We start from the raw sequence: 14,593 nt of genomic DNA, 5'->3' as shown, positions 1-14,593 counted from the left end.
ATCCTCATTGATGATTCAAAGATCATCGCCAGAGGCTCAGCGGTTTCCTCCCTTGACAGTAGCCTGGGGTACATCTCATCCAGTCCCTGCGACTTATCCAACTTGATGCTTTCCAAAAGCTCCAGCACATCCTCTTTCTTAATATCTACATGCTCAAGCTTTTCAGTCCACCGCAAGTCATCCCTACAATCACCAAGATCCTTTTCCATAGTGAATACTGAATCAAAGTATTCATTAAGTATCTCTGCTATCTCCTCCGGTTCCGTACACGCTTTTCCACTGTCACACTTGATAGGTCTTATTCTTTCACGTCTTATCCTCTTGCTCTTCACATCCTTGTAGAATACCTTGGGGTTTTCCTTAGTCCTGCTCACCAAGGCCTTCTCATGGCCCCTTCTGGCTCTGCTAATTTCCTTCTAAAGCTCCTTCCTGTTAGAGGTTTCTGGGCCAAACACTGGCAAATGAGACGAGCTTGGATGAGGTCTCTTTGTCAGAATTACCAGATGGGCTGAAGGGTCTGTTCCATGCTGTGTAACTTTAAGTCTCAAGAAGCTTAGGACTATCTAAGACAAAGTCACCTGCTTGACAGCCTTCCGAATGTTTCAGCTGGTGCTTGATTATTCTATCTGAAACATTCTGGACCTTCATCAATGGCTGGAGTGTGTACCCGTCTAAAAAACGTAATGCAGTTACTCACCCTGGCCTCTCCAACAGCGCCCAGACAGGGTCAGTAAACAACACTACCTTGGATGTTATCTTCCACAATGTTCAGAGAACTGTTTCTTTCACCTCTTCTCATTTTGCATATGTTTCTGGTACAGTGGGAGCCTGTGATCTACAATTGGAAGATTGATTGCATGATCTGGTCCTCTGTTGTCTCCAAGAAGACTCCAGGAGGTGAGCAGCTGCAAGGTCTAGAGGCTTAGAGTCCATGATCAACTCCATTTTTCACCAATCTTGCCGATTAAAGCATTGAAGAAGATTGAAACATCGAGGCGAGCGTTCAGCACCATTGCCAGCCTCTCGCTTGCTGCTCCCGAGGGAAAACCCCTGTATTTGAATGGACTCTCTCTCGCTGTCTCTCCTGTGACGCTGTCAGAGGATGGTACCGAAGTTCAGAATCTGCGATTTATGGATTGGATTGTAGTTGTTGTGAATTCGTTCAGTGTTATGTTTTTATATTCTGTGTTTTCACCCGTTCTTTCTGGTTGCCACTTGTGAGATTTGTTTGTTTCCTTGCGCGGGGGGTGGGGGGAGAAGGGCTGGTAGAGGTAGTGGTGATATTCTTATTGCAGTCTGCATAATTTGTGTTTTTGTGTGTGGGGGGATTTGATATTCTTGTAGTTTGCATGATTTGTGTTTTTGTGTGTGGGGGGTTGATGTTCTTGTAGTTTGCATGATTTGTGTTTTTGTGTGTGGGGGGATTTGATATTCTTGTAGTTTGCATGATTTGTGTTTTTGTGTGTGGGGGGTTGATGTTCTTGTAGTTTGCATGATTTGTGTTTTTGTGTGTGGGGGGATTTGATGTTCTTGTAGTTTGCATGATTTGTGTTTTTGTGTGTGGGGGGTTGATGTTCTTGTAGTTTGCATGATTTGTGTTTTTGTGTGTGGGGGGTTGATGTTCTTGTAGTTTGCATGATTTGTGTTTTTGTGTGTGGGGGGTTGATGTTCTTGTAGTTTGCATGATTTGTGTTTTTGTGTGTGGGGGGTTGATGTTCTTGTAGTTTGCATGATTTGTGTTTTTGTGTGTGGGGGGATTTGATATTCTTGTAGTTTGCATGATTTGTGTTTTTGTGTGTGGGGGGTTGATGTTCTTGTAGTTTGCATGATTTGTGTTTTTTTTTGTACGTGTGGAGTTTGATTTTTTTTGAATGCCTTCCATAGTTTTCTTTGTTTCATGTTTGTCTGGAGAAAGCAAATTTAAGACTTGTATACTGCATACATACTTGGAAAATAAACGTGCCTTGGAACTTGAACCTCTCAAGAACTACAACCAATGTCTCTAAGGACAAAGTCGTATGGCATTGTGGGCTGCCCTCCAAAGTACACACTTATCTGACCTGGAAATACATCAACATTCGTCAGTGCTGTGTCTACATCCTGGAACTCCCTGTCCAACACCAACATAGGGATGGTTTCACCAGAGGTTTAAGACGGTGGCTCAGCAATATCATCTAACGATACATTAGGGATGTTCGATCACTAAATGCCCAGACAGCAAAAAAACAAAAATAAATCCAGTAGTCTTCTTGTGGCAGATTCTGAGGTTATAGTTGCACGTATCCATATTTAGAAAGGAGTTTGAAACAAATGTGCTCAGAACTGGTGAAGTAATTGTTTCTTCGTTCCATATTGTTTCCAAATTTTTCAAACAGTCATCAGGAATTTTTACTACCATCTTCTAGTGTATAATCAGCATATTTTGCATAGTTACATATGGATTTTCCTTGTTGTTGCTCATGAATTAGCATATTGTTTCAAAATACAAGAACGACGACAAAGTATCCATTTTACTGAAATAAATCAGGTAGTTTAAAAAGCAAAAAATACTTTAAAAATTATTTTTGAGGTACTTTTCATAGTGTTCAAAATTGGCATTTTATTTGGTTTAATTAATTAATTTATAAAATAATTTTATTATTTGGAATGTCCCTTTTCATTGTGTAGAAGATGATGAGAGGCATTGATCGTGTGGATAGTCAGAGGCTTTTTCCCCAGGGCTGAAATGGCTGCCACAAGAGGGCACAGGTTTAAGGTGCTTGGGAGTAGGTACAGAGGAGATGTCAGGGGTAAGTTTTTTACGCAGAGAGTGGTGAGTGTGTGGAATGGGCTGCCGGCAGACGTGGTCTTTTAAGAAACAATAGGGTCTTTTAAGATACTCCTGGATGGCTACATGGAGCTTAGAAAAATAGAGGGCTATGGGTAAAGCCTAGGCAATTCTAAGGTAGGGACATGTTTGGCACAGCTTTGTGGGCCAAAGGGCCTGTATAGTGCTGTAGGTTTTCTATGTTTCTATGTTTCTCTATTAAAAAAATCTCAAAATTCCAACCAATGCAGTTTTAATGTAAGACAGCTCTAAACTGGCAATAAATGTAGCAATCTACAGGGTATGACAAATTTATCAACATAGAAGTTATAACACTTCAAATCCAATTCATTTTGAGAGTATGTTTGAGAAATACAGGGTTATGATGTAAATTCATGATATCTGAAAAGCTAACACAGCATAATCTCCTTTGCAGCATTGTAGTCATCGACTGCATTTAGTTTTCAAACTTGATCATCATCATCGTCATGTGCCCTGTGATGTGACATGGCCGATCATGATCGTTACCTGTGGGGAAGATCCCCTTCGCTTTGTTCTGATTCTTTTCTCTATCCATGACCATGTTTGCTCTTGGCAAAGTTTTCTGCAGAGGTGGTTTGCTGTTCCCTTCTTCTGGGCACTGTCTTTACAAGATGGGTGACTCCAACCATTATCAATACTCTTCAGAGATTGTCTGCCTGGCATCAGTGGTCACATAACCAACTGCTCATATGACCATCCACCATCTGATCCCGTGGCTTTAAAAGACCCTGACTGGAGGCGGAGGGATAAGCAGGTGCTACACCTTGCCCAAGGGTGACCTGCAGGCTAGCGGAGGTAAGGAGCACCTTGCACCTCTTTTGGTAGAGACGTATCTCCACCCCAACACCCATTTCAAAGTTACACGGGTGATGAATGAACATTAATTTAGAGTGTTTCATAAATAAATTAGAGCTCATAATGAAATAACCACAATGGGAGTTCTAATTCTCTTTGAGAAATACATTGCAAGTTCAATGTAATTTACAAATGCAAGATGAAGTTAGAACCCCATGGTCCATAACTCTGGGAAGCAAGATGAAGCTGAAGTAGTCAATGCTAATAAATGATTGCAGATTTTGGGTAAATTTTAGGAACAACGAAAGGCTGTGGAACAACCTGAGTTAAGGAAGGAGATAGTGGAAATATTCTACATTTAAATGGAAACTTTATCATGGGAGAAAAGCACAGGGTACAGATTAAAGCTGCTAGTATTTATCTGTTCTTTTCCCAACTTTAGCCTCAAAAAACTATCGAAGTGGCAGTTTAGTAGCTCCTACCTTGCTCTTCCCACCACTACAGTCTGTGCCCAGGGTTCCATAATTTCCTTGAAGGATCCATGGTCAAAGAAACCACTCTGCCAAGCACCTTTGACAGCTGTAGAGGAAGGAAAATGGTGTAAGGAACAATCTGCTCCCCTAAGTCAGTACATTCACATTCTGGGGACTGTTCAGTATTTGTCTTTTCTGCTATTTGGTTAAGTATTTCCCCATTGTTTACAAATAATCCATAACTTGAATGACATAATATTGAGAGATTTACTCATTGAATACTTGTATATCACTGTTAGAGTTCCACAATCTATAATTGCATTACTTTGCAGATGGGTGGTGAATCATCTTTAACATTCTGAATGCTTCCTTACTTGGATGAGGTCTGCCAGCCAGCATCCAGCGAGGATCATATGGGGCTTTGCTTGGTACAAAATCAATTTCCCTCTCAGGGCAATCCTTGGGGGAGATTATAGGCACTGGGCTTGTATTGTTCTGTATTAACAGAATGAAACATTCACCCACAGATTATTTCAGTCTATATCCCAAAAGGAATAATGCAAGACAACCTAACAACACAGAAATTAAAAACTAACCTATTAGATCTAGTACATGCAGGAGCAGGGAAAGGTGGGACTATCTTGTGGTGCACACAGAATTGCAATTTACCTCATCCCCAAAATGTTTTGTTCAATAACTAGTGATGGTGTATGTTTGTGTTTGTTTTAACAAGTGTTAATTCTTGACATTCAGATTTAACTATCCACTTGTAAGGTCCAACTGATTAAAACACAACTAACCCTGAATTGAAAAGAATAATTTTTTAAAAATGTATTTTAGCTTGTGTTACTACTGGAGGCTTGGAAAAGCCCTATTGGAAACCAAACCATCATTAAACCTTTCAATATTGAACACAAATAACACCTGTAGAATCAGACCCTATTTACTAGTTCCCATCCTCTGTACGAGAAAGAAAAGAAGTCTTAAGGGATAGAGGAAGATTTAGTTTGAAACAATATAGCTTATTTATACTTCTTAACTGAAAGAGACAGAAGAAATATCCCTTTAATTTTTCTTCACTTATGTCTGAATATTCATGGCATTTCTTAAATTCTTCCTTTCTCCCTTTCCCACAAAACAAACATAGTTCTTTGCTTGGAAAATAGACATTATATCACTGACCTTATTAATTGACTCATTCATTTAACCTTTCAAAAAATTTGCAAATTTAGAAGTTTTCAACAGTTGAAAAGGAACTTCCATTTTTCACTCCAAAATGTAGTCCCACAAAGTTAAACATGAAACCTTCAGGGGAATACCTTAGGCATGTAAGAAAGCCATTCTAAGATGGTATAAATTCCCTCAAAATCATCAGGAACAGTGATGTGTGAAATCCCATTGTTGTGCATTATATGAACTCCACCCAGCTGGTTGTTGGATGTGTACACTTCACGACCAAGAACCTGTCAGGAATATTAAAACAAACAATGACCTGAGTACTAAGGGTGAGAATAAAAATGAGCACAGCCACTTTCTTTGTGATCATGGAAGCCTACAACTTTCATTTGTTTATTCATTTAGAGATACGGCATGGTAATAGGGTCAATGACCAATTACTGCGCATGTGGCCAATTAAGCTACATCTTTGGAATGTGGGAGGAAACCAGAGCCCCCAGAGGAAACCTACACAGTGCAGACTCCTTACAGACACCAGCAGGATCGAACCCAGGTCGCTGGTGCCATAATAGCGTTACTCTAACCACTACACCACTGTGACTTGAACCTCCTCTGGAATTAGTATTCACTCCAGAAACAATAGGAAGAAATTAAAAATAGCTACTAAAAGTTCAAAAAATTAATGAGGAAAGAGAGAAATCTTGTGAGTCAGTGAAAATCAGGGTGGTCCTTCAGTTTCGAAAACAAAATGTATTTTATTTATTAAAGTTTTTTTGTTGGTGCTTCAGGTGAAATACACTATCGTTCCATAAAGAACAAAATACATTTTATTCTGTCTCAAAAAAGTGTTTTAACTTTTTACTGCAAAGATCAATCTTCCTTTGTTTTTGGAGGCTAGATTAAGATCTAAATAACGTATCCGTGACAGTCTTGTCCTGCTGTCCTTTTCTGCTCATTTCTAAACTGAAATTAATGTCTAATTAATTACCAATAGGATCCTTCCAACTGGAGATTCAATGGCTTCATAGATATATTCTTTACAGAATATGAATACAATTGCTTGGAAAGAAAGCACAACACCCTGACTTATTGTAGTTATACTTGATTTTCACTCTCTCAGAATATGTTCTGTTCATTGCCCACTAGGCACATGTAAATTGAAATTTAGTTCCATTTTGCTAGCTCTAACAGAAACAGGTAAGTGTTATTATGACCTTGTTCAGTGCACTGGCTCCAGTGAGAATAATGTGTGAATTCTCCACTTGGATGACGCGTTGTCCTAATCTCACCAAGTATGCTCCGATTCCAATTGCACGACACGTTACCTGCGAATCACATATAAAATATTTAAATCAACACACATAAAAATTGCTGGTGAACGCATCTCTAGGAAGAGGTACAGCTGACGTTTCGGGCCGAGACCCTAGGTCAGGACTAACTGAAAGAAGAGCTAGTAAGAGATTTGAAAGTGGGAGGGGAGGGGGAGATCTGAAATGATAGGAGAAGACAGGAGGGGGAGGGATGGTGCCAAGAGCTGGACAGGTGATAGGCAAAAGGGATATGAGAGGATCATGGGACGGATGAGAGGCCTTGGGAGAAAGAAAGGGGGAGGGGCGAAGCCCAGGGGTGCACTGAGTATTGTCAACAGTTTTGGGCCCCATATCCCAGAAAGGATGTGTTGTCATTGGAAAGAGTCCAGAGGAGGTTCACAAGGATGATTCCAGGAATGAAGGGGTTAACATATGAGAAGCATTTGGTGGCTTTGGGCCTGTACTCACTGGAATTTAGAAGAATGTGTGGGGAAACCCCACACAATTGAAACGTACTGAGTGTTGAGAGGACAAGATGGGGTGGATGTGGAGAGGATGCTTCCTATGGTGGGGGCATCCAGAACAAAAGGGCACAGTTCAAAATTGAGGGGGACCTTTCTGAACAGAGGTAAGGAGGATTTTTTTAGCCAGGGAGTAGTGAATTTTGGAATGCTCTTCCACAGACTGTGGTCAGGTCATCAAAGGATATGGCGAGAAGGGTTGAGTGTGATCTAGGAGCAGCCATGATGGAATAATGGAGCAGACTCGATAGGCTGAATGGCCTAATTTTGCTCCTATGTCTTATGGTATTATGGTCCTATTTAATTCTCAGGAAAAGCCTCAATGGATAAAAGGGAATATACTGTACATATATAGTACTATGCAAAAGTCTTAGGCATGCGAGATTTCTTAAGATGGTTTCGGATGGCATGTCCTCCACAAAGCCCTGATCTCAGCATCATCAAGGCTGCCTGGGATTAGTTGGAAAAAACAGAAACAAGCGAAACAGCCAAAGTCTACAGAAGAACTGTGGCAAGTTCTCCAAGATGCTTGGTACAATCTACCAGCCAATTTTCTTATAAAACTGCACAACAGTGTACCAAAGAGAATTGATGCAGTTCCAAAGGCCAAAGGTGGTCACACCAAATATTGATTTGATTGATTTAGTTATTTACTGTTTACTGCTCTTTATAGTAATTCATTTGATACTCAAAAACTTTTCAATTGATTATTTTTCAATATATTTTCACTTCACAGAATTTTTACGTGCAGACTTTTGCCAAATACTGTCATATATATTACTCTAAATAAATGAATATAATTTGTTTATTACACTTTTACTTTAATTCACTATAAACTAACCTTTATTACTATCCATGAAAAATTATAAGAATCCTGACAATGCAATTATTAAATTAACTTCTATAATTTCAGTGCCTCTGTAATTCAATTTAATCCTCTAACCATTTATTCCATTCCCCACAATTGCAAAAACATAATTAAGACAACTATTCTCAATATTTAAGACACCTCACAGAAGGATTGTCAAGTTAAATGTAATATTGAGTACATGAGAACTTGGCATCTGCAAAGGGGTGGGTCATGAGCAGTATCATAAAGAAGGCAAGAGAGATTCAAGGTGACAGAGGGAATTCCAAAGCATTGGTTTTTTAACTGGTAAATAGTGTATTACTCTCACATGTACTGAGATGATGATAAAAAGTTTTGTATGCATTCCACCTATACTGATCAGTCCAAACATTAACTAAGTGGAGATGCTGAAGAGGCCAGAACTGAAGGAATGCAGCTAGCTGAGGGTTGAGAGAGAAATTGCAACAATACTGAGGGAAATGACAGAGGGATTTGGAAGTGAATGATGTGTATTTAAAAATTAAATTAAGAAATTGCCCAACTGTCTTCCAATTTTTATAAAAATGTCAACTCCAAATAGAAATCCATCTGATTGGTATTAATTTCTTTTATATTTGTTTTTCAAATTTGAGTGTATGGTGGCAAATCCGCCTTTTATTTCCCACTTCTAATTGCCTTGGGAAGTTGGTGTTGGAATATTGCACAATCATCAGCAAACATCTCGATTTCTTGAGCAGCACACACAAAATGCTGGAGGAACTCAGCAGGTCGGGCTGCATCTGTGGAAATGAATAAACAGTTGATGTTTTGGGCCGAGACTCTTCTTCAGGACTGAAAAGTTTCTTTTTCTTAATTTGGGAAACAGTTGACGTTTGGGTCCCAAACAATGCTTTGAGGAATTTCTGCCATGATGTCCTGGGTCTGTGATGATTGATATCCAACAATTATGATCATGTTCTTTTGTATGAGGTTTGACTTTAGCTGCTGGGCTGCTTTGCCTTTGAAGCCTAGAAACCTCAGGCTTGATGCTACGTTCAGTTGTGTGCTGCCATGATGTCAAGGGCAATCACTCTCACCTCACTTCTTGAAGTCACTTTTTGCAAATATTATTTGAGTTTTTAACCTTGAAGGAGCACCAGACCCCAGCTCATCAGATCAATAGACTGTAGATTACATGTGTATCCTTGCAAAGCAGCCTATCACCCACACGAAAAAAAAAATCTGTAGATGCTGGAGATCCAAAGCACAACACACAAAATACTGGAGGAACTCAGCAGGTCAGGCAGCATCTGTGGAAAAGAGTAAACTGTCAAAGTTTTGGGCTGAGACCCTTCTCCGGGACTTGAGCTTCTGACGAAGGCTCTTGGTCTGAAATGTTGACTGTTTACTCTTTTCTATAGATGCTGCCTGGCCTGCTTAGCCTTTCACCCAGCTTAATTGAGCAACGTCATTGTAGATTCCCTTATAAACCTGACTCTGACAGAGCAGGGTCAGTCACACTTACCAGACTGATTGTTACAATATCATTGTAAGCTAGGGAGGATTCTCCAGCAATGGTACCAGCTCCACGTAGGTTCTCCACTCCCAAGCCTTCTTCCTTGCCGATAATGTCAGTTATGACATATCTAGAAAACGTTTAGAAAGGTCACATTTAGGAGCCTACGCACATTGGTGTAACTTCTGCTTGGAATAAAGCCCAAAGGTAGTATTTTCACGAATAAAATGCTGCTTCCATACAAAGACATAATTTCACCAAAAACATACTGTACATTCTTTTCTGATAGTCTGGAGAAGTAGACCCCTCCTGCTATCATATCAGACATAGAAGAGAGTTAATAGCTATCATTATAGTCATTGGAATATCTTTATGGTTCATAGTGTTAGTTGAAGTAGCTGGAAGAATGGTTAATCCATTTTAGAATGTCCATCAATGTCAATTTAGGTTTAGGAGATTGCTGGATCTTGGTTAGATAAAATTCCTTCTCTTCATATTAACAATAGTAATATCTGCATTCATGATTTATTCTAGATTTCTAAACTAAATTTTAACTGGGAACAGCATATAATACAGTCAGAAATTGAAGTGAATTTTAGTGTCATGATGTGATGCATCACTGGCTTTGAACTTCGAACTGAAGGGACTGCTGAAGGTTCAGAATATATATGCTTCAGCCTGCTGTTAAAATGGTTGCTGTGACACGTCCAGTATGCTAGTGTAGTGGGTAGTGCTTATTGCTCTCACTTTTAGCTTCCACTGCTGGCTAGCAGTCTTGCAGGATGTGTAAGTCTCTCCCTGCCAGTACAGAGCCTCTCCAGCAGCAAGTCTCAGGCAGCGCCTCCTCACTGGCGACACAAGGAAACTGACCTCCTTTCGGAAATCCAGCTGAACTACAGAGGACGGGGAGGAGGTCTGGCCCCTGCACAGGCCCACTGGTGTGTGGACACACCCTGCTGCTCGAAAAACAGATCCCCAGCTACGGGTAGTTAGCCCCACTGCTTTGTGGGCAACCTCGGGAGAGACAAAGGCCACAGGAATAAACCCAAACAGAAAATCCAGGGTGGAGTCCCCAAGGCAGCTGGACATCACTGAACATCCTTCCGGCAGCTCCAGTGGCCAAGCTGGTGCTAAACGTACTGCTTCATAAGCTTGATGTCTAACAAGCCTGATAGAGTTCTTTCAGGAGGTGACCAGGCATATAGATAAGGGTAGTGCAGTGGATGTGATCTATATGGATTTTAGTAAGGCACTTGACAAGGTTCCACACGGTAGGCTTATTCAGAAAGTTAGAAGGCATGGGATCCAGGGAAGTTTGGCCAGGTGGATTCAGAATTGGCTTGCCTGCAGAAGGCAGAGGGTGGTGGTGGAGGGAGTACAGTCAGACTGGAGGATTGTGACTAGTGGTGTCCCACAAGGGTCTGTTCTGGGACCTCTACTTTTCGTGATTTTTATTAATGACCTGGATGTGGGGGTAGAAGGGTGGGGTGGCAAGTTTGCAGACGACACAAAGGTTGGTGGTGTTGTAGATAGTGTAGAGGATTGTCAAAGATTGCAGAGAGACATTGATAGAATGCAGGAGTGGGCTGAGAAGTGGCAGATGGAGTTCAACCCAGAGGAGTGTGAGGTGGTACACTTTGGAAGGACAAACTCCAAGGCAGAGTACAAAGTAAATGGCAGGATACTTGGTAGTGTGGAGGAGCAGTGGGATCTCAGGGTACATGTCCACAGATCCCTGAAAGTTGCCTCACAGGAGGATTGGGTAGTTAAGGAAGCTTATGGGGTGTTAGTTTTCATAAGTCGAGGGATAGAGTTTAAGAGTCGCGATGTAATGATGCAGCTCTATAAAACTCTGGTTAGGCCACACTTGGAGTACTGTGTCCAGTTCTGGTCACCTCACTATAGGAAGGATGTGGAAGCATTGGAAAGGGTACAGAGGAGATTTACCAGGATGCTGCCTGGTTTAGAAAGTATGCATTATGATCAGAGATGAAGGGAGTTAGGGCTTTACTCTTTGGAGAGAAGGAGAACGAGAGGAGACATGATAGAGGTGTACAAGATAATAAGAGCAATAGATCGAGTGGATAGCCGGCACCTCTTCCCCAGGGCACCACTGCTCAATACAAGAGGACATGGCTTTAAGGTAAGGGGTGGGAAGTTCAAGGGGGATATTAGAGGAAGGTTTTTTACTCAGAGAGTGGTTGGTGCGTGGAATGCACTGCCTGAGTCAGTGGAGGAGGCAGATACACTAGTGAAGTTTAAGAGACTACTAGACAGGTATATGGAGGAATTTAAGGTGGGGGCTTATATGGGAGGCAGGGTTTGAGGGTGGGCACAACATTGTGGGCCGAAGGGCCTGTAATGTGCTGTACTATTCTATGTTCAATGTTCTTTCCTTTGGACTCCACTGGTGAGGCCGAGAGAGGGATCTTGACGAATGGGCATCTCAGGATCTCCGTACCTTTTGCCCAGGCTTGTGATGATGATCGTCAGCTATTGTCCTTCGAGGCAGACGGATGCTTCAGCCTTGAAGTTGTATCACAGATAGAAACATGGACTGAAATAGTACAACATAGGAAACCCAAGGCAATTTTATCCTAAACTGAGAGAGCAATTTTCATGCAGACATACAGGTACTTTGCATGTAAAAGATGTAATTTGTGAACCTTCACAGTTACTCAGTAACTCTGCTCTAACAGCTTCACAAATTGGTTGAAGCACGATAGATATGCATATCAACAGAGCTTGCACTTAATTTGCAAGCAGAATATTAAACATACTAATATGAAAGCCAAAAACGTTGGTCCATTTGTGCCCGTATTCTCTGTGCAAATTGGGCATATAAGCAGTGTCATTCAAGCCATAACGCGACAGTAACAATTTCTTGCTGAAATCCAGCCCTGTGGAAATGGACCAGGCATTTTTGGAAGAGATGCATTTCAGTGGAGCTGTCATGACTCTGACATAGTTGGTTTACATAATAATATGGAGGGTCATCTTTGCCTTCCTGACAGAATTTGGAACAATATATCAATTTTATTTTCAACTCCTGGTACAACAAGCTGCATATCCTGTAGCAACTTGCCAAAAAAGGTGTGAAATGAAGTGATAGCAATATGTTGCTCCCTGCATTTGCCTGTCTGCACATAAAATACTTGGCGTTTTTTACAAATTGTTTCTGAGTCTTCCAGCGTCTAGCACAGCTATGCACAGCAGAGACCGGGAAGCTTGTGCCTTGTAGCTCAGGACCTGATCTACACTGTTGCAGGACTGGGGTGTACTGTTACGATGTATATTGACGATATGTGTTTCCTCCCCTTCGTTTTTTCTCTCACCTTTCTGCTTCATGCCATTGTGCTGGGAAGGGTTCATTAAGGCTGAAACCTTGACTACTGATGGCAAAGATATGATTGCTGCAACCTTTGCAGGCAGCTCAAGTTCAAGTTTAATTATCATTCAACCACATTCATGAATACAGCTAAATGAAACCGCGTTCCTCTGGGGCCAAGATATAAAACGCAGTGCCAACAGCACACTGCACACAGCACAGTTACGCTAGCAGAAAAACATACAGTCAGCAAAGAATAGCATAGCCCAAGTCCCTGAGTGGCATGGCTTATAGACTGATGGTGCATGGGATGCTGCCCTGGTCCAGCTCGCCTTCAACCATGTGAACACTGGAGGTCAGCATTGATGGGAAGGGCCAGTCCGCAGCCAAATACGGATTCCAACATGGCTACAGCAACCTCTGCTCTCTCCAATACTGCCTCCGGTATCTCCTCTCCTGGGCTGTTAGCAACTACACAGTTGCATTTTTATAGTAACAATCAGGATGAAAGCCACCCTAAAATATTTACTATTTATATATTTACCTAATTTTGTAATTTTTTGTGAAAACCAAGAGGATGTTAGTACTTAATGGGGCTTCCATTTTGGGCACCAAGGATGAAGTCCAATTTCTAGGCATTTGTGTTACACACAGAGATTTCTAGACATTGATACATTATTACAGAGCAGGGATAACACAACTTTGCTGTTTAATAAAATAACAGTATGTCCAAACATATATTTACACCAAGAACAGCATTTCCAGGCATACAGAGTTATACACGGGACTCCTGATGAAGGGTCTCGGCCCAAAACATCGACTGTGCTTCTTCCTATAGATGCTGTCTGGCCTGCTGCGTTCCACCAGCATTTTGTGTGTGTTGCTTGTTTCAGTTCAAGGTTCTTTGCAGAAGAAAGCAGCAATTGGATTTGGATTAAAAGGAAAGACAACAACTGGGCTGCAAGATGAAGACAGGAGGGTATGGAACTGAGTGGGGTGTATCTGGGACGTCACGTAGCACCGTTGAGCCCTCTGGAGACGTCGTGGGCTTATCAACGAAAAGTCAAAGAAGGAGGGTGCCCACCTGATGACCCCGATGAGGTACCTACCCTCCCTCCTTGTCACCACTCCAAACCCACCGCCAACATCGAGAGTGCCAACTTACCATACAGATTGAAACATCAAGTCCTAGTAGCTGTACTGTTTTGTGGATGTCTGCAAAGAGTGAGAATTTCGGGATGTATACTGTAAACATTCTCTGATATTAAATTGAACTATTGCACCATTATTAGCTAGCAGTAGTTTTATTCGATTGTTATTGAGAGCTACTAGAATGGTTTAGTTTCTATAATAAAGGAGTGTGGTATGTCTATTTAAAGGAATATTTCAAGTTAAATAAAATGGATCATTGAGAAAGCTATTTGTAACAATCTTTATCAACTCATCAATAAAAGTACAGCAGAATTGTAGTGCCCTTTACCACCCCTCTCCCGTTTTCAAATGTGAACCAGAGATTTCAGACATTGAATGTGTGCTGCGATGACACCCACCTATATGCTCCATCCTCTTCCACATGCTCACAGTGCACTGAATTAATAGGGCTAATTCTGGTGTAGTCCTGAGGTGTTAAATACAGGTACTTGAAGCCCTAACAAAGAAAATGAATATTAGGAAAGCAGTTAAACAGTGGGGATTAGAACCTCCTTTGCACATTTCAATAGACCCAAAAGTCATACATAAACATCGAACAAAATTACATTCTTGACCAGTGGTATTCAGATAAATTTACTTATCAAA

General features: G+C 41.1%; 1 protein-coding gene across 7 annotated transcripts in view; it reads right to left on the bottom strand.

Annotated features, from left to right (window-relative positions):
- Positions 1-14,593, bottom strand: part of acacb (acetyl-CoA carboxylase beta) — a 172,334-nt gene that overhangs the window by 13,955 nt on the left and 143,786 nt on the right. For 4 of the 7 annotated variants that reach the window (XM_063034605.1, XM_063034603.1, XM_063034604.1 and 1 more), the window contains 6 exons: positions 14,347-14,444; positions 9,478-9,598; positions 6,507-6,617; positions 5,436-5,579; positions 4,491-4,611; positions 4,126-4,222 (listed from right to left, as the gene is read on the bottom strand). In XM_063034605.1, coding sequence (XP_062890675.1) covers positions 4,126-4,222; positions 4,491-4,611; positions 5,436-5,579; positions 6,507-6,617; positions 9,478-9,598; positions 14,347-14,444 — 692 coding nt within the window. Of the gene's footprint in view, positions 1-4,125; positions 4,223-4,490; positions 4,612-5,435; positions 5,580-6,506; positions 6,618-9,477; positions 9,599-11,779; positions 13,755-13,961; positions 14,012-14,346; positions 14,445-14,593 lie in introns of those variants that run through there. The other 3 variants (XM_063034608.1, XM_063034609.1, XM_063034610.1) reach the window with 3 other exon arrangements.

The sequence above is a fragment of the Mobula hypostoma genome, chromosome 27, assembly GCF_963921235.1.
Source record: "Mobula hypostoma chromosome 27, sMobHyp1.1, whole genome shotgun sequence".
Lineage (NCBI taxonomy): Eukaryota > Metazoa > Chordata > Chondrichthyes > Myliobatiformes > Myliobatidae > Mobula > Mobula hypostoma.
The sequence above is the reverse complement of the archived record's forward strand: the minus strand, read 5'-3'. Positions and strand labels throughout refer to the sequence as shown.